The sequence below is a fragment of the Strix aluco genome, chromosome 12 (assembly GCF_031877795.1).
Source record: "Strix aluco isolate bStrAlu1 chromosome 12, bStrAlu1.hap1, whole genome shotgun sequence".
Taxonomy (NCBI): Eukaryota; Metazoa; Chordata; class Aves; order Strigiformes; family Strigidae; genus Strix; species Strix aluco.
The window spans coordinates 18,339,342-18,363,643 of NC_133942.1; the positions used below are offsets into that span (position 1 = coordinate 18,339,342).

The following is a 24,302-nucleotide window of genomic DNA, read 5'->3' on the forward strand; positions in this document are numbered from 1 at the left end:
GCTCCACTCCCTACTCAGCAGCAAGGATGCCTGGCTACAGCAAATGGGAACTCAGCTTAAGGAGAAGTTAGAGGCACTTCTCATCAACCAGTATATGAAATGCTTTAATCTAGTAAGCCTTCGGAGGAAGGAAGCCATTTAAAGGGAACCACAAAATGGCCACATTGTATTGTCAATCCACAGCACTTCATAACGACTCATAAAAGAAACACCAAATTACTGTAAGCATGTGCAGGTGGAATTAGGGTGTCTCTAGCACCTAACTAGCAACACCCCGAGCTTGTCCCAAAGCCACGTGAACTGCTTGCTTATCCCCATCTCACACCCTGCAGCCCACACAAGATCTGTCCGTGTCATCCTGCTTATTTGCTAAGTAACACCCTCCTACAAAGCTGTTCACAAACAACTCATTTCTCCTTCCACATTGTCTCTGTGCAGAGCCAAGGGTACGAACGGGAGCTGCGTGCCGCCTGCTGCCAAACTTCCCGTTGAAGAATGGGGCAGGTTGGGAGGTGAGCGCAGGGGGTTCATGTTGTAAACAAACAAGCCAGGGCTTGAAGGTAATCTTAAATCTATTCCCCTCTGAGAACCTGGTTATTATCTGAATGTTTCCTGTGTGAAGAATGGTGGGGTGGAAGTCGTAAAGGGTAGACCTGTGACATCTGCATGTTTAAGTCTGGCAGTCCTGAGCACAACACAAGCCATGGAACTTTGTATCCCATACCTTCCTCCTGAACAGAAGGTGATTTACAAGTGTCTTTTAAAATAACACACACAAAATAACATACAGGGAATAAAAAAATTCTTATAGTTAAAGAAAAATGCAATGGGAGATCTAACTAGAACTTGCAGATTTGCCATAATCTCACTTGTCTCAATGTGTTGCCTGTAAAATGGAGATACAGGCAATGAGATGTCTCACCAGGTGATGGGAGCTCTGTTCCTTGGGATTCACTATGAAGCGAGCTACCAAAAAGCCAGTGAACAAATGCATCTGCTGAGGCTGTACACACAGATGGCTGAATTTCACCTCTGTGTCTGCAGGATTAACAATAAGCCATGTCAGAGACAGGCACCAAACAGCAGCTGATGGGGTCCCCTCACTGTAGAATCACCAGACCCTGCAAAAATTCAATAAGCACATGCAAGGAAACAGAAGGCACCACCTCTTCCACTTATCTACTGGAGTCTGATGTGAGCAAAAGCACAACATGAAGAGGTCTCATGAAGGACCACTGCTCCTACAGCAGGGGCACCCCAAGTTCTGTGAGGAATCCAGAAATCAGGCACTGCAGAGTGGGAATGGTTTTTCATTCAGTGTTCACCACCAAGCCAGAGACACTCACCAACCAATTGTTCAGTGCAGCCAGCATGAATGCTGTCTCTTTTCTCCTTGTACTTTCCCAGCCCCTGGTTTCTCTTAACCCTGGTTTTGCAGGTGCATGACACACCAGCCAGAACAAGAGCTGCACATGTGACTGCAGTATTCCCACCACCAGCAGGAATCTGTCACCTTCAGGAGTACTGCTCAAAGCCATGCTAAGCTTCACTGGGGGATATACAGCAAGCAAAGGGAAATGAAAGTCATCTGCACAAAACCAAGCAAGACAAAGCCCCTGATATCTCTGCAAAGTGGCCCATGCAGCCCCTGAGCATGGGTTTCTCAAACTGGGAGATGATACTAGTGGACCCGTGATGGAAAACAGGGATGAGTCCAGTCCAGCTTGCACGGGGGAAGCTGAAAAACTGGCACTTGCATTAGCCTGTCTGCAGGTTACATTAACTGAGAGGGTTTGGCTGGTGAAAGGATCATTCTTCATCCAGTCTCACTACCTGCTATGCTAGTTCTTTTGTGTTCTTTAACCCAAGCCTATTAAAGTTTTCCTCGCCGCTCCATGCCCATTTTCTTCCCATCACACATATCCTCTGCAGCCGTTTCAAAGTCCGTGTTTTCATCTCCTTCCACAGTTCTTCACTCATCCTTTGCAGACATCTCCTACATAAAGTTCATTCTTTTTATACTCAGCTTCTCCCTCGTTCCTGCCTCCCCAAGGTACTAATTACAACACAGTTTATTAGCCAGGCACATAACATTTAGACTCTATATTTGGCCTGCTTTAAATGAAGCTAGACACCACTGAAGCAGTCCACTGCAGTCAGTAACAGGGAGGGAGATTTTTCAAAACTACTTTAGTGGCTTTGGAACAACAGTCCCATTTCCAAAGAGACACTTAGAGTAAGTAACTCTTGTCAATGAGATGTGGCTCAGAAAGCATCTTTGAAAAATAATACCCTCAGGATCTTTTAAAATCCATCACTACCAGAGAGCAAGTAGAGCAGCCCCAAGTAGTCTTTTCATGTGAAGGCTCAAAAAGCAAAGGGCTAGATGCTTCAACCCTGTGGTTTCAGGAATGTGTGAAGGAAGCAGGGATACCATTCAGCTGGCAACAAGGCTGCATCATATCCCAGGGTGAAGGGAGAAGCCTCACAGGTCAACCACAGGTAGGATAACACAAAATTACCAGCCCATTAATTCATTTAATTCAACTTACTATGGTAGCTGATAGAGACCTGGCTCAGGATCCAAACCAGGGTGCCTCTTTCATTCCAGTTACCATTATTGTAGCAGCCGAGTGCCCATCATCCCAGCCCACAAGATGCCCATGAAGCCAGACAATACCATAGCTAGCACATTTGCCAATGGAGAGAAAAAGCACAAAGAAGGCCTGGGGAAGTCCATGACAAAGCCAGGAAATAAGCCCAAACATCCCTGGTCTGCATCTTCACCAGAAGGTACAAATAGTAGTTGTTCCTCAGACAACAAGCATTATCCCATGGGCAAAGCCATCCTCTCCCAAGTCTACCACATGTTGCATTGTCCAAATGCAAATAAAACCAGATTTATCTGGGCATGAACATGAGTCCTGACTGATGAAGGGAGTCAGTTTGGATATGACAGCCCTGGACAGCCAGCTGCAAAGAGCCTGGCTTGAAAACATTTACCCATGTGTGGCAGGAATGTTGCTCTGTCCCTGCCAAGATGCCACCATCAACAGAATCTGCCCAGCCAGTATTGGCTCAGAGGAAACAAAGTTGCTGTTCCCCCTTCATTTAATCTCTCACTTGTGTGAGCAGTGGGGTCGAGGGAGAGGGCAGGGAAATACACAGTGCACGGACTCTTGGAAGCACTCCATAAACTTAATTTTTTGTGATGCTGTCTGGATACCAAGAGTTCTGAGCATAATCAGGATGCTGAGAATCAAATTGAAAGTGTCTGTATCTATACACCATGCACCATAGGGGGCAAATAAAGGAGAAAGCAAAGGTCATTTTAGTCCCAACTTGCATTTGCAGTGTAGCAAAGTTCTGTGTATCTCTTAAAGATCTCATACCTTGAAGCCTCAGTATGATGCCTAACAGAAATTCATAATGGTTTAGTCAAATTCGACACCGGAGTAACTAAATTCAAGACTGGAGTAACCATACACACTGCATTCATGCCAAATGGCACTGTTAGCTAAACCAGGAGACCCCACTTTGCCACAGACCATTTGCATAACATTTCTGTTCATTTTGGCCAACCACCCCCCCAAACAGTAATGTCATCTCACAGCAAGTCATTTTGAAGATAGGGACACAGAAGTATTAAGCTGGGACATTCCAGGAGAGCCTGGGCAAAAACTTCCAGACATGAGACCATACAACCTTAAACTGATTCCCAGACTCGCTGTGGCTTTCACAAGAAAGAAATTCAATTCAATGAAGCTATATAATGACTGAAGGACCTTCTTCATATATAAATGTAGCTCTCTAAAAAGTTAAATTCTGCCTTTCTACCTCCACCCCAGACTCTCCCACCCTCCCTCCCTTGACTCAAAATCCCAACTATGCAGAGTCCTCAACTGGTTTCAAGCCCTGACCCTGAAGAAATAAAAATCTTGTGTTCTGGATGAAAACAATCCAGTTTCTCCTGCCAGCATCCTCTGGTCCCAGCAATACAGTGAAAGCAGGGAGAACTTTGCATCCAGATTTACCTCCAAGTTGTTACCCTGCTAATCAATTGCTCATGGGATAGCTTTCCATAAAATACCAAAGATGTAGCTTATTAACGTGGAGGCATCTTGAAAACTCCTAACGACAAGGGACCCTGGGCACTGTTCAGAGATATACTTCAAGAGTTTGCAATTTGAAAATGGCACAGAACTGATTCTAGAGGCTGCATCCAATATTTCCCAAGAGTCATTATACACAACTACAGTAATTCATTAGGGATCTATTTAAATAAGAAGGCAAAATAAAAATTCTGGCAAAAAGCTTGTCCAGCATTGAATTAAGCTGAATGACTCAAATCAATAAATGCCATCTCAGCTACAAGAGGCTACACCATAAGCCCCAAATGCTTCCACAAGACACAGAAGAAATTTGAAACTTCTGCCTTCTTGGTAAGAGCTAGCACTGAGATTAAGAGCAACACAGCAGCCTTGATGCATCCTAATCCACAGAAAACACTGGACTTCTGTATAGGGCCAGCATTTGAGAAAGCTTGTACAGTTGCGCCAAATGACACAGCAAACCCACAAAGCTGTGCCTCTAGCACATGGTTTGCTAGTGTGGCTTAACTTCAATAGCCATCGAATAACTCCCAAGCTGTTTTTGGAATCCATTCATTCACAGAGAGATTTGTCAATGCAGAAGTGGCCTCAATTGAGCAAATAAACTCTTGGAAGCGAACGGTTTATCGACCTCCGTGGAATACTTGAAATCTTCCCTTGTCAGCCTTTGCTCTTGAGTTCTTTAAAGTTGTTGCGTTTGAATCCCAAAGACTATGGGAAAACTTTTCAGTAACCCCAAGCCAGCTCCCTTGACATACAATTTTTTTAATAGTGTTAAATATCACAGATTATAGCAAGAGAAGAAACAGAAAACAAAACCCAACCTAGACTAGTATCATAGCACCATGACCCAAGGGCTCAAGCTAGCCATGTGGATTTTGATACCACTTTTTGATGACAGAAATATAAACTTGGGGCCAAAGCACCCTCTTTGGACCGAAGCTAGAGAACACAAGATACAGCAGGTTCCTGCAGGAAAACAGCTGAGCTCAGTGGGCATTCATTGCACTGAGCACCTCGGATGAGACCGACTACAGGATCACACAAACCGGCTGATATTACAAAACTAACATCACTGCCCTTCACAAACAAGCACCCCAAGACAAGGCATCCCTTCAGCTAAAGCTCCTGTCCCTCAGCCAGCAGCTGCGCTGACTTCAGACATAAGGACCTGCATTATAACTAGCCATAGGCAGCAGGAAACAAAGTGTGCATCTCATGCAGAGGCTGAAAGGCCCATTGTAATTAACCGCTCTCAGCCCTGTACATTGAACAAGACAAAAACAAAACCCACAGTTTTCTTTTGCTGGTAAGCCCTAAAAATGCTGCCTGCTATTTCTCATAAAGGGCCTATGCGCCCATCGCTTTCTCTGCCCATCACACAAACCGCAGCACTTGGCATAGGCTATGGAGAAGGTTAATTCCCACAATAATCAAATTTTACAGACAATGCCTGCAGGACAGAAAGAATATCACCATGTTTTAGTCATACAGACACGTGTTTCTCCTTGGGCTGAACCTGCTTGCTGCCCAGGGGCACACCACAAAAAAAGGTGACTGACCAAGTGCAGAAGGATCCAAGCACAGGGAAAACCACCTACCCAGTGCCAGCCAACATTTCTCCGAAGAGCATGCTGGTGCTCAAATGATTAATGGTTTACTTTACCTCATGGGTGAGGGCGGATGCTCTCCCAGCAGAGCGCAGTGAGCATCTGATGGAGACATGTTCCCAGTGAGCCTGGGAAGAAGGGGTGGGATGGAGGGAAGGTGGTGTTTTAATTTTTGCCTTTGTTTTAAACATCCAAATCTATTTTAATTGGCAATAAAAAATAATTTTCCCCAGGTCAAGTCTGTTTTGCCCCTGACAGTAATTGCTAGTCTTTATCTCAACCCACGAGCTTTTTCACCTCATTTTCTGCCCCCGTCCTGTTGAGGAGGGGAGTGAGAGCGCAGCTGGGTGGGCGGCTGGCTGCAGTCCAAGGTTAACCCACCAAAATACCTCACCGAAAGAGGTGGATACTCTTTAAAAAGAGAAGAGTTAAAGCTTTAAGAACAACTTGGCAAAAATAGCTTTACTAAACTATGACAATTGCAGCTCTTCGTGCAGCTCAGAGAAATGATGAGAAGCAACTCACAGGACTGAAAGACTGGAAATGTAAACTCAAGTTTTTCCTCTTTAAATATCAAGACCTAGTTACATATTTTTATTTCCCTATAACTGGGAAACAACAGAAAAAGAATGGATCAACCCCTAATTTGGCATCTCAATACATCATGCAACACTCAAACCGTCTCAGGATGAGAAGTAAGCATGTTTCCAGCAGATGAAAGTCATTAGCACGGCACAACAAGCAGCAGGACACCACTGGGGGGGCCTTTCTCCTTCATATTTTTCAAAATAATTTTCTTCTAGTCAGTATTTTTAGCTTCTCTTTTGGAAACTTCAAACGCTGCCCATCTTCTCCCTTGCCATTTCTCAGTATAGACATGTATATGTGCACGTACAGGTCCGATATTATTCAGAGGTGCAGGGGGCTTGTCCTGCTACTGTACCAAGCAAAGCACATGCCGGTCCTCCTGCAGCCTTTCAGAGATCCCCTTCTGGCCACAGTGTGAAGTTTGGCCCACGCTCCAGCATGGTAAGGCTCCCCAGCAACTCTGGTCTGCTGCTAATGATGTGTCAAACTATGTTTGCACGAAACTGAGGAGAGAAGTAGAAAGAGGTAGCAGCTATTTCACATCCTTCTTTTCAGAAATAAAAAACAAGAACCCCAAAACAACCTTTCTGCAGCTCTTCCTATTGAAGTTCTACTGGAGAAAACAAAGACCATTTATTGTTTAACGTAACAGGTTGCAATCCTATGAAGTTATGGTATTTTCTCACTCCCTGTTATCCCTCTGGAGAATTAAAGGGATGAAACAAATCTGAAACTACAGAAAACTCAAACTGTCCTGATACAGCAAACATACTCATCACTGCTATCCTCTGGCCATCCTGCATTTCAGTGTAGGTGCTCCCTGCCAGCTGAGAGCATGCAAAGCTCCCTCTAATACAGGTTCCAAGCAGATTCCAGGAAACGTACACTTTTCACCTTACATAAATTTATAGAATAATGCATCTGTTTCAGGAACATAGAGGGCACCACTACCTGCCACCTCGACTGTAAAACAATTCCACGTCATTTAATTCGATTTTTCACGCATTAAAATGTTAAGTGTCACCTTAAAATACACATACGCAACATACACTTCAAGGTTGTTTCTTATATATTGACCCAAAACCAATGCTGATTTCAATTCAGCCAAAAATCTGTTAGTGGGGGTAAAAAAAAAATTACTACTATACATTTTTACAAATGAAAAGTGAAATGTTTCTGAAAGGTTTTTGTTTTCTTCCACACCCCACAACTCTTCCCAAAGAGCCAAGTTTGCTTTCAGTTTCTTTGTGGTAGAGTTTGTAGTTGCCTTTTTATTAGGAAAAAAACTAAAACAAAAACAAGCCGAGAAAATGCTGGGTTCAGATGCAAACATCAAAGCACCAAAAAAAACTTGAAAGAAAATCTGCCATAGTTGCTTCAGAAACCATAATGCTGGGTGAGTCACAAAGACCTCAATACAACTGAATTATCCAGGTTCCTTCAAAAACTTCACTGTCATTTTATGGATCACTATAAAACTGAATTTTAAGTCTTTTTCCACTTTCAGGAAACTAAGGCATTATGAATTATACAGGTGAACAGCACGATAAGTGTTTTAAAGGACATTTAAATATTAAAAATAAGATCATTCTAGCAATCCTTGCCCAGAAAGCAGATCATTATGTAGCACGGAAAAACAACTTATGTGCTCCCACACCTGCCCTCACAACCACTTATCTAAAAGTCACTGGACCTGCAAACATGCAGAAATCATCCAGGCGATAGCTGCAGACACCAAAAAAGATTAAGGTGTTAAAAAAATAGGGAAATCAGCTGCCTGCTTGGTGAGGAGAAAGAATACTATGAAGAGAGAAGCATCACAGGAAAACCAAAAACAAACCAAATCAAATTGCTTTTCTTCTTGAACCATAGAAAATAAATAACGATGATAAATATGCAAGCAAACCTGAAATAAAGATTTTGCTTTTATGCTGCAAGCAGTCACCTAAAACTACTGAGTGTGTTCAGGCACTGCTGCAATACAGGCCCAATAAAAGAGCTTGAACTTCCATACAATGGGCACTGCCCCTCACTTCAGCAAGGAATGTTTAAGTATCAAAATGCAGAAGCACATCACATTCAGAATAAGGCTGGAAATGAGAAAGTTGCTAACTGGAGAGCTTTAGAAATCTGACTTTAGTTCTGAGGTCTTTCCTAGATTTGCTAAGTGAGGAGGGGCAGATCTAGTCCTGCCTGTGCTGTAGGTCTTCATCTCTACATGATTACAACTGCATCCCCCTTAAAAGCTGGGGGAAAAAGAACGGTTCCTTTTCTCCACGCTTTGATCCATTCACTCAAACAGAAACATCTTGGATGCAGGGACCGTCTTGCTAAACATTACAGAATGCTTCCCCCATAACAGGGCAGAGCCCTCCCAGCGCCGATGGCAAGAAGTGCCAGACACTCAGGGAACTCCCTCAACAGCTTGCTATCGCTACTGATTGTATCGATAGTGTATGAAGCGCGGCAGTGTGAAATCGCTACTTAGTGGCAGGCCATGCTGTTTGCATTTCAGTACCTGTCTACAAAGAGACAGAGTCTAGTGGTTGCTCCAAGGTGACCTGGAGAAGGGACTCTTGGGGTTCTAGTCCTGGTTTTGCTGCAGAGTTATAATGAAACCTTGTAAATCAAAATCACTGGCCCATTTTTCTATGCAATAGGAAAAATGAATTCTTCCAAACTTCACTGGAGCACTTGAAGGAGTTACTACACGAAGTATTATCATGTGTTCATTTAAACTTCCTTGGATGATGCTTAAAATATATCACTTTGCAGCTTCATCTGGTGTTGATCAGAAGACAAAGCTACATTAATTCATCCAAGCTGCAACCTCACCCACTAAATAGTATGCCATTGTTTAATCTTGCTACCGTGAAGGAATACCTAGAGACCAAGGAGCGTACAAGTAAGGAAACATTTTAGATTACGATACACAGAGGACAAATTCTTCTTGATGAATTGCAGAATAACTCTTTTGAAGCAATAAATTTACACTGCTGTAGCAGAACAGAAGCTGGCTTTTGGTCCTTTACAATATCCTGTAAGTGAGGGAAAAGAAAGCCCAAGCAACCCAAGACACACCCCTTTCTGGGAGACAGGGAATCTCTGCTCTCCCTTACAGAGAAGGAAAGGGATCACAGTTCAGCTGAGCCCTCTCTGGGACAGGGGCTACATTACGATTTGAAGAGTCACGCTGGATAAAGTTACTAAGCAAGAACAACACAGACCTTCAGACCAATGTATTCTCTGATCTAATTCAAGATCCCTTTAAACCTTAGCTGCATTAATACTGCAGGCCATTAAAACTCAGCTAGTGGTCACCCAGGCACACAGCAATTGCTAAAGGGATTTTGGAAGCGAAGGCTGGCCAAAAGAAATGAGACGTTGGTTTTATGACAGATCATAACATTTCTAACGGGCTGCTCTTTCTTTCAGGGCTTACAAATATCACTTGGCCCTTACAGAGAAAAGGAAGAACTGCCAAACTTTCTGCTAAAAATAATAAAAAATTAAACAGTAAAATCAATTAGTCCACACTCTTACACATCAAGTGCATTTTGCCTTTAAATGCATTTAACCAAGAAACATCAGGCTGTAAGTTTGGATTTCCTCTGCAAATGGCACACAGTATATAATGTAAGAGATAAACACATTATCTCTACACCATTTCATCTATTAGTAGTAGATAAAAGAAAACTTTAAACCAAAGTATAAATAATGCCAGTTACTCACAAGCCTTCCTGGTACTCAAAAAATCCAACCTACACCTGGATCGGAATTTGATTCTACTAAAGTATATAAAGTTTTTATGTTAATGAGTCAATGCCACACTCCCAACCCAAGCCCCACAGGAGTCTGAAGGCATTAGAACCCAGAGCTGGATCTGGTTTCTCCTCCATCCTGCAGTGAGAGACCTGAAACACATCAGAAGGCTTCTTAGAGAAGAAATATGAATGTAGTCAAAAGAGCTAGTTTAGAATAACTTTCTGCGCAACTCAGCTGCAGAACAGACAATATTCTCTAATGGGAAAGGCATACTAGAAACAACTTTCCAGAAATAACATTGCCAGCAAAGATATATTAAGGGAAAATGAACTGTAAGCAATAACCAGCCAATGCTTGGCAAACTTCATCCCCACTAAAACATTTATTTTCACTCCATGTTTTTTTTTCCCCTTAAATACCCCAGTGACAAATAAATTATGAGCATTACAGCTAATTTATTACTCAGCACTGAGAGGATGGGAAGAAAAAAAAGAAAAGACAGCAGTATTTTAAAGCCGATTCTTATTCTAGGAAAATAAATACTTTAATAAAAACAATAATGAATTCAATGGGGAAAAACTGCTCTTGCAGTTCTGTCACTGGACTCTGAATCACCTGAAACTGGAATTCCTTGCTCTGCCAGACTCTTCTCTGCCCATGCCTAAGCCATTCGCGTTCTGCTGCTCTTAACCAAGCAAGAGCTTTATCAATAGCTCCAGCAACAGAATCAAGCTCTTAATCCCTGCCTCAGTTTCCCCACCTGCAACGTTTTTCACACCCAGTGTATTCAGACTGCAAATACTCCGGGGCAAATTCTACTGTATAGCACCAAGCACAACAAAAAGCTTTGAAACGCTGCAGTACTCCTATATTAAAATTGTCTTTAATGACATCCTCCATGCAGACGTCTCCACTGACTTCAAGGAGGGTTTGACTGGGTCTCTACAACAGGAAACAACTGCTTTCTGTAAGGGGAAAATTGTATTTGTCACATTTAACACAGGAGGGGAAAGGGTCACGCACCCAAGAAACTTAAAAATCCAGGAGCCAAATTCTGCTCTTAATCCCTCAGTTCCCTGGTGCCCATCTCACAGGACCCCTATTTCTGTTTGTTCTGGCAGGTATCCTTTGATGATTAACTTCTGTATTTATCTCTGATACTTGGTTTTTTTATCCCTGAATATGGAATATTAGAATTTCCATTAATATCCCAAATGCCAGTAGCAATAAAACTGAACAGAAGGAGCCTGTCTCGGAGACCACATACACACACACAATCTCACCTGGACTCACATGGTACTGTTTATACTGCAGATACGTTTAGAGGGCTTTCTGCAAGCTGCAGTCAAACAGTGCTGCACGAGCAAAGCTCTAGCTGGCAAGTTAAGCATGGCTCAAAAGTTTTCATTCAGCAAAACAAGAAACAATTTGACATTCATTCCCATGAAAACACCAATGCACCCTCCTTGGGAGGGACCAACTATTTTCCTTTCCCTCTCATGCTCAGGCCAGTCATCTATCACTTGATAAAACACGTGAATGGCTGCATTCAAAGCTGCAGCAAAGAGAGACATCTCAGTAAAGCTCTGTAAAAACAGCTATCCGGAGCACACCAAATAACTGCTTCTCAACGCATTTCCCATATGCATGCCCTTTATCTAAAGAAGCCCATGACTTTGGCAGATGTTGGGCGCTTGCAACTAGGTCAGTTTGAACGGGAGTGAGCTGAGGCTAAAGGCTAGGGAGAGAAAATTAAATTGCACTCCTGCTCCACAAACTGTGGCTGTCAAACCAAGCACACTTCACCTTCTGCTAAAGCAATGATTTCACCACTGGCTAGGCAAAAGATTTGACTGGCAGGGTGATGAAATGCCTTGGCGATAAACCGTCAGGAGCACTTGGAACGTTATTACCAGTTAAAATATTCCAAAATATAAAGCACGTAGGAATTCGGGGCGGGGGGGGGGGGGGGGACGGGGACGGGGAGGGAAGTGTTGCCAAGGTATGTGAATCAGCCTTATCGAAATCCTCATCGCTGCACGGCCGGCATGACTGATCACACTGCTGCATTTGCCTGAAAGGCACAAGGCTCCGGCTGGAAAACGGAGGTTCCAGCCTTTCCCTGCTGGTGCCATCTGCACCAGCAACGCTTGGCTCTTTAATCCATGGACCTACGCAGCAGGAGAGCAACTGGGGGTAGCAATCATCTGGGCATTTAAAAGTTGCTGCGAAAACCCTGAGTAACTTCTGCAGCAGGAATGCCTGCAGACTACAAGCAGCATTTTCCCTGCTGCCACTGCAGTTGCTGGGAAATCCAAGTTTCCAAAAGCACGCAGGAGTAATTAGATGAAGCCAAATAAATGCATACACAAAACCTTAGAAGAATATGCAAATAATAGGGTGTATTCAGAAGCCCCAGAAATTAAAGCAGCAGCACAGGCTTGCATTTGCATAAACTATGCAGGATATGGCACCGAGTCATTTTGGAACATGTGCATTTTGCAAACAGCGAGAGCAGTAATTGACAAATATTTTGGAACGTGACATTGATCAAATACTCCCTGAAACTTCACATGAAGAACCTCAGAGACATTGTACTAATTAACCACAGACATCCACTGTTGGCATCCTGAGGTATTTTCACTGCTGAGTTCTGTGGGAAAAGAATTGGACTTTATAGATTTTTATCAGCATTTATTATTTATAAAGCCCTGTTGGCAAGCACAATGTTTTATGAACAAGTAAAAGTGAATGATCTTTGCTTCAAAACCACATAATGAATGAATGTATACTTTGTACATATATTCAAGTGGGCGCTGCTGGTTTATTGTGCAGTGAACACGGAAAAAAGTTTTTACATCTCTAAAAAGAAATAACAATATCCACGTCTAAATGTACTGACATGAAAGCCAAGACCAATCAAAATCGAGCTCTTCAATCACTGCTAAGAAGCCAAGCCCCTGCCTTGTTTTCTTAACAAGCTGAGGTTTTGCCCTCATGGTCTCCCTGTGCAGAGCAAGGCAGACAAAAACCGAGGAAACCAACTTGTCACCGTATAAGGCGAAAAAAGGTTTCTCTTCCAGAGTTACACATAACTAGCAAAAGTCACACATGTGGCCAAGCAAAGCAGAAGTATGAGTACAGTACTCGCTCATTGCTGACAGGCTAAAATTAGTAGTTTATTCAACTGCCCAGAACTACACACTGTTGTCTGTCCTCCGCAGCATCTCCCTATTTGTCCGCCTTTCTGTTTGCTCTCTGCTTTGTCTCACCTGCTAATTTGTCCCTCGGGGAGCAGCCTGGCATGCACCGCCGAGCCCAACGGCCCCTGCTCATCCCAGGAGCCTGAGTAAATGAATATCCACTTGCAGTTACACCTGGGCAACTCTGCAGTGCCTCCACTGATTTCACCCCAAGGCAGCACCTGAGAACAGCACTTGGCCCCACAGGACACTTGGTCTCCAAATACAATTAGGTCCTCCAGACTTTCCACCAAGCATCTGTCCTGCTCCTGCTCTTGTGACACCTGTAAGCGCAGCACTCGTCCAGATTCGCTTTAAGCACAGATTTACCCTCCAAAGATAATTTCACATTTGCATCTGTTCATTGTATGAAAAGCTGCATGGTATTTGCAATGACGGCAGATAAATTATACAGGGAATGGACGAACACTTGCCCAGTGCAGCTGGGCCACTGCTTATGCATGCTGGGGATTGTTCTGAGTTGAGTTTTCTTTTTTTCTTCCCCCACACTGACCAGTTGTCTGTTACTGCTTGTAGATCTGGCTGGCCATGGGAGCACGATGTCATGCTGGGCAGGATATGGTCCTGAGAATGGCAGAGGGTAGAGACAGCAGCACCTCAGTCGAGTTAACCCCTCGGAGGAGGGAAGGTAGGACTCCAGGAATCTCAACGGCAGCAGTGTTTTCCAGCTGGTGGGGCTGGGGTGAGTGAAACGCTCCAAAGGAGCAAGAGGGAGCGAGCGCACTGCTCCGGTACAAAGCACATCACAAGAGTTGGGGAAAACTGGAAAAGAAATTCTAAACTGGTGAGGAGACAGGAACACAGAGGAGTTCGAAGAAAATGCCATACTAGGGACTATTACCGCTGATCCTGTGCTCAGACACTGTAGCAAACCATGCCAGTATACAGTCTTCTAGCAGTTCTATACATTTCCAGCATACTGGTGCCCACTGGGTGACATCACCTCAGCGGGGTTCCTTGGCCATTACTTTGACGAAGGATTATCCCACACTCATTCATGCTGACAGCTCATTTTGCAAGCAGCTCATTGGAAACAATATATTTACTTACTAAGGTGTTACTCACATAAAAGAGGCATGTCCTTGTCTGGCTCCTACAAATTAAGTGATATGCACCTATATTCACACAGGGTATAGGACTGCTGAATTTATCTCAACAGATGTGATGTAGTTCCCTTTGGAATTACAAATATGTTTCAAACTAAACTTACATGTTTTATTATATGGAGATGACTGTTAATTTCCATTGCATATTAATAGGGAATATTAACTATAGTTAGTTTAACCTCATACCTTGAAAAATTATAGATCACATTCAGGAGAAATTTGCATAAGTAGTTGGAGCATGAGAGGAGCAGTGCTAAATACTGAATACAACTATTGAGAATGCGGAGATCTTACACTTACTGTATATTACGTGTATGGCCTCAAAAAGCCTCAGAGATTATGAACACATTTCTTTTCCATGGAAACTATAATTCTCAAATCCAGCAAGCTATTTTGAGAAATTTAAATCAACTATACACTTACATCTGCTGGAGGAACACTTCATTTTCACAGGCTGCCTCTCTCGGTGTATACTCAAAGGCACAAGCACAGCCGTATGGACATCCTTCCAACTCTTCTACTACAGTTCTGCCTCTGACACCAGATCTCACTATGCAGATTCAGTGCAAAGTCTGATTTTGGCTGTTCTCTACCTAACGCCAAGACTTACGGGGCTGCTGTGCTTAACACCGCTGCATCACTTGAAGAGGACAAGGAAAATTAGTAACGCGGGAGGCACGAAGTACATGCCCCAGTAGGTTTTCTCGGTATTTACTCAGCATAAACCGGGACGGCTGGCGTTCGACCCGAGCTACCGGCCGCCTCGGACACCAGCCCCGGGGTTTCGGGAGTCCAGGGGACCGGCTGCAGAAGTTACAGGCGAGAGGGGCGGCAGAAGGGTGACCCCTCCACGCTGCTGAGTCATTTAAGCCGCGAAACACCGGGCTGTTGTAACCCCCCCCCCCCCCCGGGGGTTGGGGGGCTGCCGGCCGAGCCGCCCCGGCTGCGAGGAAACTTCCCCTCCACTTCAGCCGGCGCATCCCCCGCTCCGCGGCCCCCGCCCGGCTGCGGCTCAGCCCCGCTCGGGGGGCTCCGCGGGGGCTGCGCGGCCGGCTCCCACTCACCAGGTAGGCTCCCACCGTGCCCTGGGCCAGCATCAGGGCGCACTCGGACACCAGGAAGAGCTGGATGCTGGAGAAGCAGGAGACCTTCCTCCGCCGCCTCCGCTGCCGCGCCGCGCCGGCCCCCGGCAGCTCACCGCCACCGCCGGCCGCCGAGCCCCGCTTCCCCGGCATCCTCCCGGGCACCGCCGCCGCGGGATGGCGGGCCCCGCGGCTGCTCCGCGCCTTCCTCCTCCTCCTCCTCGGGGTGCCAATCACAGCGGCAGCCCGCGGCGGCAGCCTGTCCGCCCGCGGGCTGCTGCCATGGCCAGCTCGCCGCCTCCACCACCACCGCCACCACCTCCTCCTCCTCCTCCTCTCTTCTCGTCTCTCCTCCCCTCGCCCTGCCGCGCTCCCTCTCTCCGCCAGCCCCGCGCAGGCCGGATCCGCGCCCCCGCCGCCGAGGGGCGGGGGAAAGCGCGGGGCTGGCGCCGGCGGAGGCTCCGCGGCGGGCGGGGCGGCCCCGTCCCGGGATACGCGCGGGGCGGCGCGGCCGGCTCTCACCGCCTCGGGGCGGGGGGGGGGGGCGGGGGGCACTGACGGCCTCACCCCCCCCCGATGCCCCCCCGGCCCGGCTCCTCCCGGTGCGGGGCCGGCGCCCGCACGCTGGGGGAGCGCAGGAGGTGTCCGCACGGGGCTGGAAGTTTGTCACGCAGGTTGAGGGCGAGATGCCCCCAAAGAGGCCTGGCCCGCATCCCCTGCCCGGCGGCCCGCGGTGTGGGCGCCCTGGCTCCGTGCTCCTGCGAGCGCTCCTTCCCAAAGGGTGAAGGGAGGCCGTGTAAAAATTGAACGTTCAAAAAAACCCCACCACGGCAGTAGGTGTCATGCGTTGCAGCGCCGCTGCCACGTGGGCGAGCGTTTGCTCTCAGGCCCGCGCTCCGTGTCCCCGGCCACGCGTCGTCCTGAGGGGGCCTTTTGTTGTCACTCCCACCTTGAGTTCTAATTTCAAGAGATATCTTCTTTTAAAAAACACTAATCATTACTTCTACTATTACAGATCACATTCCTTGTTGGCGTAATAGCAAAACCTGATCCGCTTTGCTCTTCAGGAGCACCTTTCCAGTTCATTTCTCGGTCCACGCTGGGGGCTGCTGCCTTACTGCCTTAGGTTTAAGCTTCCAGTTAAGCGTTATAAACAGGATGGACAATCTAACAGACTTTTCAATAACTGAAAACAGAGGGATGTCTCTTAAAACACTTGAGCACGTAGAAGTACGGCAGGGGAAGTCTTAAACTTCCGGTTAAGTTTAGCTGCTTGATCCATTTAGTACTGGGATGTCTGTGGCCTTTGAGAGGAACAGTTTTCTGTGGAAACAGGTTATATTTTTTCAAAAGTAATTACACGATTTGGATTCTAAATGTCATTTTCAAAGGTGGTTGAGGCTCCTGAATACCTAGGAAGATGACTTTGAAAATGGAACTTAAGAGCATCCTAATTTTTCAAGGCATAAGCCAGTCATCACCAGTCACACCAGGAAGCCAAGAGAACTGACATTTTAAATGAACCCTTTTTTTTTCCTAGCACCCTTTTTGAGTTTCTTCTCCGAAAATATCATCATGTGTGGGCTTTTTATGAGTACCTTTAATAAACACGATGCTGAAAATTAATCTTGAGCAGAGTCTCCACCCATGTTGATGAGTCTTTACCAAGCCCAGCTGATGCACATTGCCCCAGCAGTACTGCAGACCATCGCTGGAAGGAAATGCCAGAGACCTGGCATGCTCAGCTGTTGCCCTTTGCTCATCAGCTGCCAACAGCTCCCTCCCATGCTGAACTTTGGCTCGACACAGCTTTTCCATCAGGTCTGGGCCATATCAACAGGTGTCAATAGTTCCATCTACCCCAAGGACACTATCTCCAATGTTGATGGCCTGAGGCAGCATTACCAAACAATTACTGGGGAGAACAGTCTGGTGCTTGTAGCTGAGTGGTCTTAATTTTAGTGAGATACGTATCAGTCTTTCAGACATTGTGCACCTCACAAGATGCACGTTAGAAGCTACCTGAGGCGTCAAATGCCAAGGTTTTTGCATGAGGTCATGAAAAACTGGCTCATCCATACCGGGTTATGCCAGTTCATAAGGTGTTTGTTTTCCATCCAGAGAAAACTGGTTCTTCCACCAAAAGAAAACAAAAACCCCCTAATTTTCTTGAAATCTCTTTAGACTACAAAAGTGCTCATCTCCTTCCTAACATGTTCATTTAGGGACCTCTGCTATAAAAATTGTGAAGTTAGAAAGCTAGAAAGGCCTCTATATCTAGATGGGTAGATTTGCAGACTAATTCAATTATCATGGCTAGACAGATGCTTTGCTCCAGATGGATGCTGTGGTGCGTTATAAACAGGATGGACAATCTAACAGACTTTTCAATAAGTGAAAATGGAAGGGTGCCTCTTAAAATGCTTGAGCATGTAGAATTATGACAGGGGAACTCTTAAAATTCCCTGCAAAAAACCCCATTTTTGGGGCATGCTGGTCTTTCCAGTCAGCTTTTTCCAGCTCTAGGTTAGGTGCTAAAGGCAGCAAAGCTCTGAAAACTCATATAACTCATCAAGTGTGTATCTGGAGACCCAAATAAGCTTCTATACATGCTACCGCAGTTACCAATATTCAAGTCGATGCTTCAAAGCTCTTGTATATTCCAGTGCCATCACGTGTCTTGATCACATAGACATCCTGTTGAAAGAGTTTGTCCAGGCTGAGGAAGCAGATAAACTGCTTGTCTGTCACAAGGAAAACAGCTGCTAGAAAAATTTGAGTCTAATACTAATTATCTGAAACATCTGGTCGGTTAGTTTACTGCAGCAGAATACAATTATCAGTTAAATTTCTGTCCAGAAGAGACAGTATGCCTCGTTTTTTTTCCTCTTCTTTATGTTGTATACTTGCACTTACTTTCTTTAGAAAAATTCATCCTGGTTTGCTCTGCTCAAAGGAAGAATGAGGGTCTTGCATCTCCACTCAAGTATGTCAGTAGACCTGAGTTTGCTTTCTGCCACCTTTCAACAGACCACATTCCTGAGAGATCTCAGTAGAGTGCTTCAGGGATGGACAAGTGACCTGTTTGGATTTAATAGTTAATTATTGTTATACCCAAACAGTTTTTCTGGTCTAAATTGACCCAGCTTTAACTACTAATGTGCAGAATACTAATGTTCTTGGATTATCATTAGCCTAGAACGAAAAGGGACTTTATAGCTAGTATACTCCATTTTCCTCAGGGCTCAGCAGTTTTGCCAATGCAATTCTCAGCTATTTCCCCAACCAAAGCAAGCATTAGCAACTTTTTCCCCCACAATAATTTGTATTAAATTTCTTGCAGATACCTTGTCAGATTTTTATAAACACTTGAACACTCATAGCTGGGAGGGAAAGTGCTGCCATAGATAAGGTTGGACAATACAATCTTTAATGAGTCACCTCCCCTGAGACAGTCTTTTTACATCTTGTCCGGTGGACATCTCCTTCCTAAGTAACTGGTGGCTTGTGTCAACATTCACGTTTGGGTAACCTCAGCAGCTGGAGTTTTCTTGATCTGTCACCATCCTAAAACAATTTTTGCTTTAGTTCATATTTTTCCTCCTGTTTGTAGTTAATCTTACTGAAAATTAGCTGTGTAGTCATGTGTTTTCATACTAGACAGACATTAATTTTTTTGATCCATGTCAAGAATCAGTACCTATGGTATATGGGGTTTATGGCTAGCACAGAAGAACTGAGGGAGAGCTGTGAAGGATGAGAACCATAGTGAAGCACTCAACTGATACCTTACACCTCAAGGAGCAGAAGTGCAAACTTAAAATCTAAGCTTAACCATCAGCAGTGTTGGTAACAGGAGGAAAAGCAGTAGAGGATAATTTTCCTTAAGCAGAGCTGGTGGAAACCTTCTGTGAAATGTGCCTTCCAGACATGTTTTACTGTCCAGGGAGCTAACATGTGCCTCATCTAGTACAGCCTCGCTGGAGCGGCAGTGGTCACCCAGTGTACCTATTCTTACTGAGGATGCAGCAGAGAAAAACAAGGACAGGTGCTAAGAGAAGATGATGGTCTCACAGGAGCCGTATTGGTCCTGTGGTGTATGTTAAAAAAAAAACAGCCAAAGCCATGCTGCAACCATAACTATTACCTTCTCTGACCAGAACTGCTCTAGGTGTTTTCTGCAGGGTGATTTGGTATACCATTGCTCTCCTTTACACGGCTGTAGGTCAGGAGCTGCTACTAAAGTCTGATGCTCACCCAAATGTCCGCATCCTCACCCTTCCTCATGGCTATGGTTTCATGGCAGGTGTTTGTGCAGTGCAGCGTTAGGGTTTCTCTCCTGTCCTGTGCCCTGGGTGCCAACCTAGCTGCAAATCACTGTTAATCCAGCATAATTGCAAGAGTGATTGAGGAACATCATCTTGAGAGCCACCTTCGAGGCATGCTTGCTTCCGTCTGCTGGGCTGACACTTGTTCTGCCCTTGATCTAGCAGAGTAGATGCTTTCACCTGGCTGTGAGGATGTCATAGCGCTACATTAGGTGATAGAAAATAACGTTCCTGAGAGGTTTGCATTCTGCTCCATTCAAAATTATGCCAGTGAAGTTAAATATCAGGCACAGCTGTCGCAGATATCACTCACAGACTACACCCATTTGGGTTTCTTTCCAGAACAGTGCTGCCATGTCAAGGCCAGTTTTCATTTGCTTTAAGCCATTTGGATGAAAGGAAAGCTTATGAGCTGCCAAAATGGTTTTGCATGTAGCATAAATCATATCCCCTTGGTACCAGATTTGCACCGCTGGCTGGTCCTACTTGGTGTGTTTGTCTGAGGGAAGGCTTACATATTAAGAAAATGAGGAATAACTTCAGATATGTTCAGAGGAAGGACACATAAATAAGAAATCCCAGGACTCTAGCCAAGAAGCTTTTCCTTGGGGTGGCTTTGAAATTCTGTTTTGTGATTCTGTGGTGCAAAACCCTATGGATCAGCTGGTACAGGAGGGAGGTGACAGGAAAGGATTTTAATCATCTACCACTGTAGAATGAGGGTATAAAGTATGCACATCAGCCATGGGTGTACAGCAGTAAGGAGGGTTGAGATTGAGACAGCTTGTGGATATATCAGCTGCTGTCATTTCCAAGATACCACTGCTAACAGTTTTAATGCAATTTCTTTCTATAAACACTTCTGACTTTACTGCCTTGCTATTTTGAGTCCTGCTGGAGACTTGGACTCATTAAAAAGGCATTTCCTTCAGACAAGCTGATTAGATAGCTATTCCTTCCCCCAGATGATGAAAGGCTGGAGAACACCTCACTGAAGCTAAAATTGCAGAAAATTAAGACACATTGGTTTAACAAGAGGTGCATGTTTGCCTTGAAATTTCCCACTATGAAAACAGTTAAAAAAGTGAGGAGATTCTTAAATGCAAGAATGGGATGACTTGTCTACAATCTACATTGCATAAATTTGGCTCCTGACCTCTAATTATGGTTTTCCCAAATAAATGAGACTCAGATCTGAAGGCAGCTGAGTAATCTCTAATGCCATTGACTCCATGAGACCTGAGGGCATGCAACACTTTTACAGGAGAACCAAGCACCCAGCAGGATCATGGTCTAAATGGAAATCAGAATGACTTTTGAATTAAAGTAAACGTGATTTAGCAAACACAGTATAATTGTGGAGTACCTGCAAATATTGACATCAGCCTAACGCCTCATTTAGTAGGAAAGTTAATTTGCAGAATCAGAAAATGAAAAGCAAATTACTGGACAATAGACTACCAGTTTCTTGACTGTTAATCAGCATCTCATAAAGCAATGATTGTCCAAACTGTACGTCAATATACAATAAAAATATTTAATTTCTTTGTTGTAAGGATGAGACCTTGAAGCTCTAATTCTAGAAAATAATTCTATTTAGTGAATCAAAAAATAAGAAGGGCAATGTCACCTGTTTGTATTTTAGAAATTGATGTACATCTATAGCACAACTAAGATACCCATGGTAGGAGCACCTTATTACAAATGTTCTGCTTTCCTGCCACTGTCGCGCTCTGGAAAATATTCTTGGCCAGACTCATCAGTGGCTGATGATGCAGCAGAAGGCAATGTTCCCTGGAGTCAGTAAGAATTCATCTTCCAGGTGGTGGGGTAGTACAAAGAGTGATGGTGCCATCTTTTGTGTAGGAAGTCACACCAAGCTCTCACGCAGTCGCAGTTACCGGTGACATGTGGACACTTTCTGCCCAACTCTGAGCATTAGCGGGTTAGCCTAAAGTTCATTCCTGGGATTTAACTTTGACCCCTTACTTTGCTTTTTTGTGTTAGCTGGACACAATTTGGTTCCTTCTATGTGTTCCCACCTCATAAGTAACTTCCTTTAACAGCAAATGCAGCAGAGCTTTTATATGAGTTTGTAAAGTGCTTTGGACCAAGGGGGTGTCTAAGCGCTTTGTAAGCAAGTGGAGTTCCAGCCAGACACTGAACAGTTGCGTCCTGACGCGTCTTGCTAGACAATAACTTGACGCACCCAATACTTGTAAATCAAACTGTCTCCTTATAGAAATTGTTTACAGAGATGCTCAATAGCATCTTGAAATCTAGCCATGGGTGCTCCCATGGAGCTTTTTATTTACTGTCCATGGCTATATTCTCTGTGGATCTTGCACTTCTGTGTGAATGCTTTCAATCTACCCTTTGTGCTTGCTTTATTCAATGCAGTCATATTTTTCTCTAGACGTTATGTGCAGCATGTACCTGTCTCATGATACTAGTTTCTGAGTTTATTGAAATTACTGGTGTATCCCTTTACAAAACAGATTTTATTAATGTCTCTGAGCTGGTAAAAACCTGGCTTAGGGCTTTGCTGGATTAGCTGGATCTTCCCAATGGAAGTGACTTTCCTGGGCAATTGTGGTGAATTTGTAATACTAGAGTCTCTGTAACATGCATTGTAGTTGCAGATGAAACACCTGCCGTATGCCTCTGCGGAGGATGTTACTTCTGTCAGGCTAAGGTAAAGGTGTTCATGGGACAGTTTGAAGCTAAATACTGAGCAGGTGACAATTAAAATAGTATCCTATGCTATCAATGAAAGAATCAAGACAATTAGCAAACACAAAGTAGGACCAGTATAGACAGAAAAGGGAGGAACTGCATTGACAGTGCTGTGGTGTTGCATGATAGCTTTTCAAAACAAAACCGTCTTCATAAACCAGCCTTTTTATTGCCCCTTTTTTGGCCAGAACTGAATTCTCTCACCCCTTCAACCAATGCACAATGCCAGCTCAATTCAATAGCTGCTTCTTAGCAGCAGCGAACAGTATTGTTGGGTGTTACCTTATATACTTATGTAATTTCAGTTGAGCTTGCTTGATGTAAAAGAACACCCTTTTGTCACCTTAGCTATACCACTGCCTTCACGTACCATAAGGTCAGTCACAATCTTCCTGACTGGACGCATATCCGCAAGTTGAATAGTAATCTTTTGGGTTCATATTAATAAGCAACAATGTGCCTTTGAAAAACCAACCAGCAGCAATATGAGTGTACAATAAGCATTTTTGCCAAAATTAGATACTTTTATTCTGTCTTGTACTCTGAGAGACTGTAGTAATTGACTTTCAGCATTCTTGACAGCCTTTGGTCCTCAAAAGATTTGCACACAGGCTAAAGGAAGCAAGTAGGAACCCCAAGAAAGGAGTTGTGGTATTTTTTTTACTTGTTTTATTCTGCAGAACATTGATTAACCCTTACTGTGGTTTATTGGTTCAGCTTTTAGAATTAACAGGATCCCTAAATTACTCTGGGTCTGCAAAAGCATGTGAAACTGAAATATCTGCAACACCCTTTTGTAATAAATAATGCCCGAGTAAACTATTGCCTTAAATATCAGTTAGTAATCTGGTCTAAACACTTAAATCAGATGTGAGGGGAACCTTTACTGAAGTCATTGCAATAGACTGGCTGAAGACGTTGCTGCAGACTTCCCATAGATCTGTAAAGCTGTATCCAGCTGTAAAGCTGGATCTGGAAGCTGTATCAAAAGAGCACCCCAGTCTTGCTGCATCTTTTTCATCCTTAAGGTCTTAGAGGCAGGAACTTCCTCTCATGGAGGCTCCTTACAGTGTTTGATATGAAAGAGTCTAATATCTCTGAAGTAATGGTAAAAATGCAAGATGGAGGAATGCAAGGGGTAGGGGAATTGTTGGCCTCGCTGGAACTTAGATAAGACAGTGGAAGATAAAGAGAATTCACTTGCTCTTGGGCTGACCTCCAGTATGAAAACAGGGCAATGCAATGGAAGGTCAAAGAATGAAAACAAGTCATTTGATAGTGTCTCAGTAAGGCAGCAAAGAGTTGCTGTACTTGACCTTGAAATAAGCAAGGCCATCAGGGAAAAAATGCCCAATTCATTTACTTACTGTAAAGCTAACAGAGCCCACATTTTTGATTGCTGTAACAGAACAACTCTCCTGTGAACCCCTCACAGAAAAGGCCGGGTGTGGGAAAGGAAGGTGTAATTAAAAGAGATTTGTGAGCTTGTTATCGTGATGCTTCTCAAACACAGCCTCATCTGATGCTAATTCTAGAGCGTTTAATGAGCATGGGAAAAATGGAGCAAAATGAGGAGTAGCAACAAGGAGAAGAAAAGCCTGACAGGTTCTTAACAGAGTTATATTCCTGCTCTGCTTTTCATTGCTATTTTAAAAAGAAAATAATTGGGTTACAGGAAATATCCTGAAAGCTCATGCGTGGATGTTTGCTGT

At 44.3% G+C, this 24,302-nt stretch overlaps 1 protein-coding gene across 1 annotated transcript in view; it reads right to left on the reverse strand.

The window, feature by feature from the left end:
- SLCO3A1 (solute carrier organic anion transporter family member 3A1) overlaps positions 1-15,801 on the reverse strand; it is a 148,156-nt gene extending 132,355 nt beyond the window's left edge. Inside the window, exon 1 of the mRNA XM_074837329.1 lies at positions 15,509-15,801. Coding sequence (XP_074693430.1) covers positions 15,509-15,679 — 171 coding nt within the window. The 5' untranslated portion in view covers positions 15,680-15,801. The remainder of the gene's footprint in view (positions 1-15,508) is intronic.
- Positions 15,802-24,302: the final 8,501 nt, after the last annotated feature.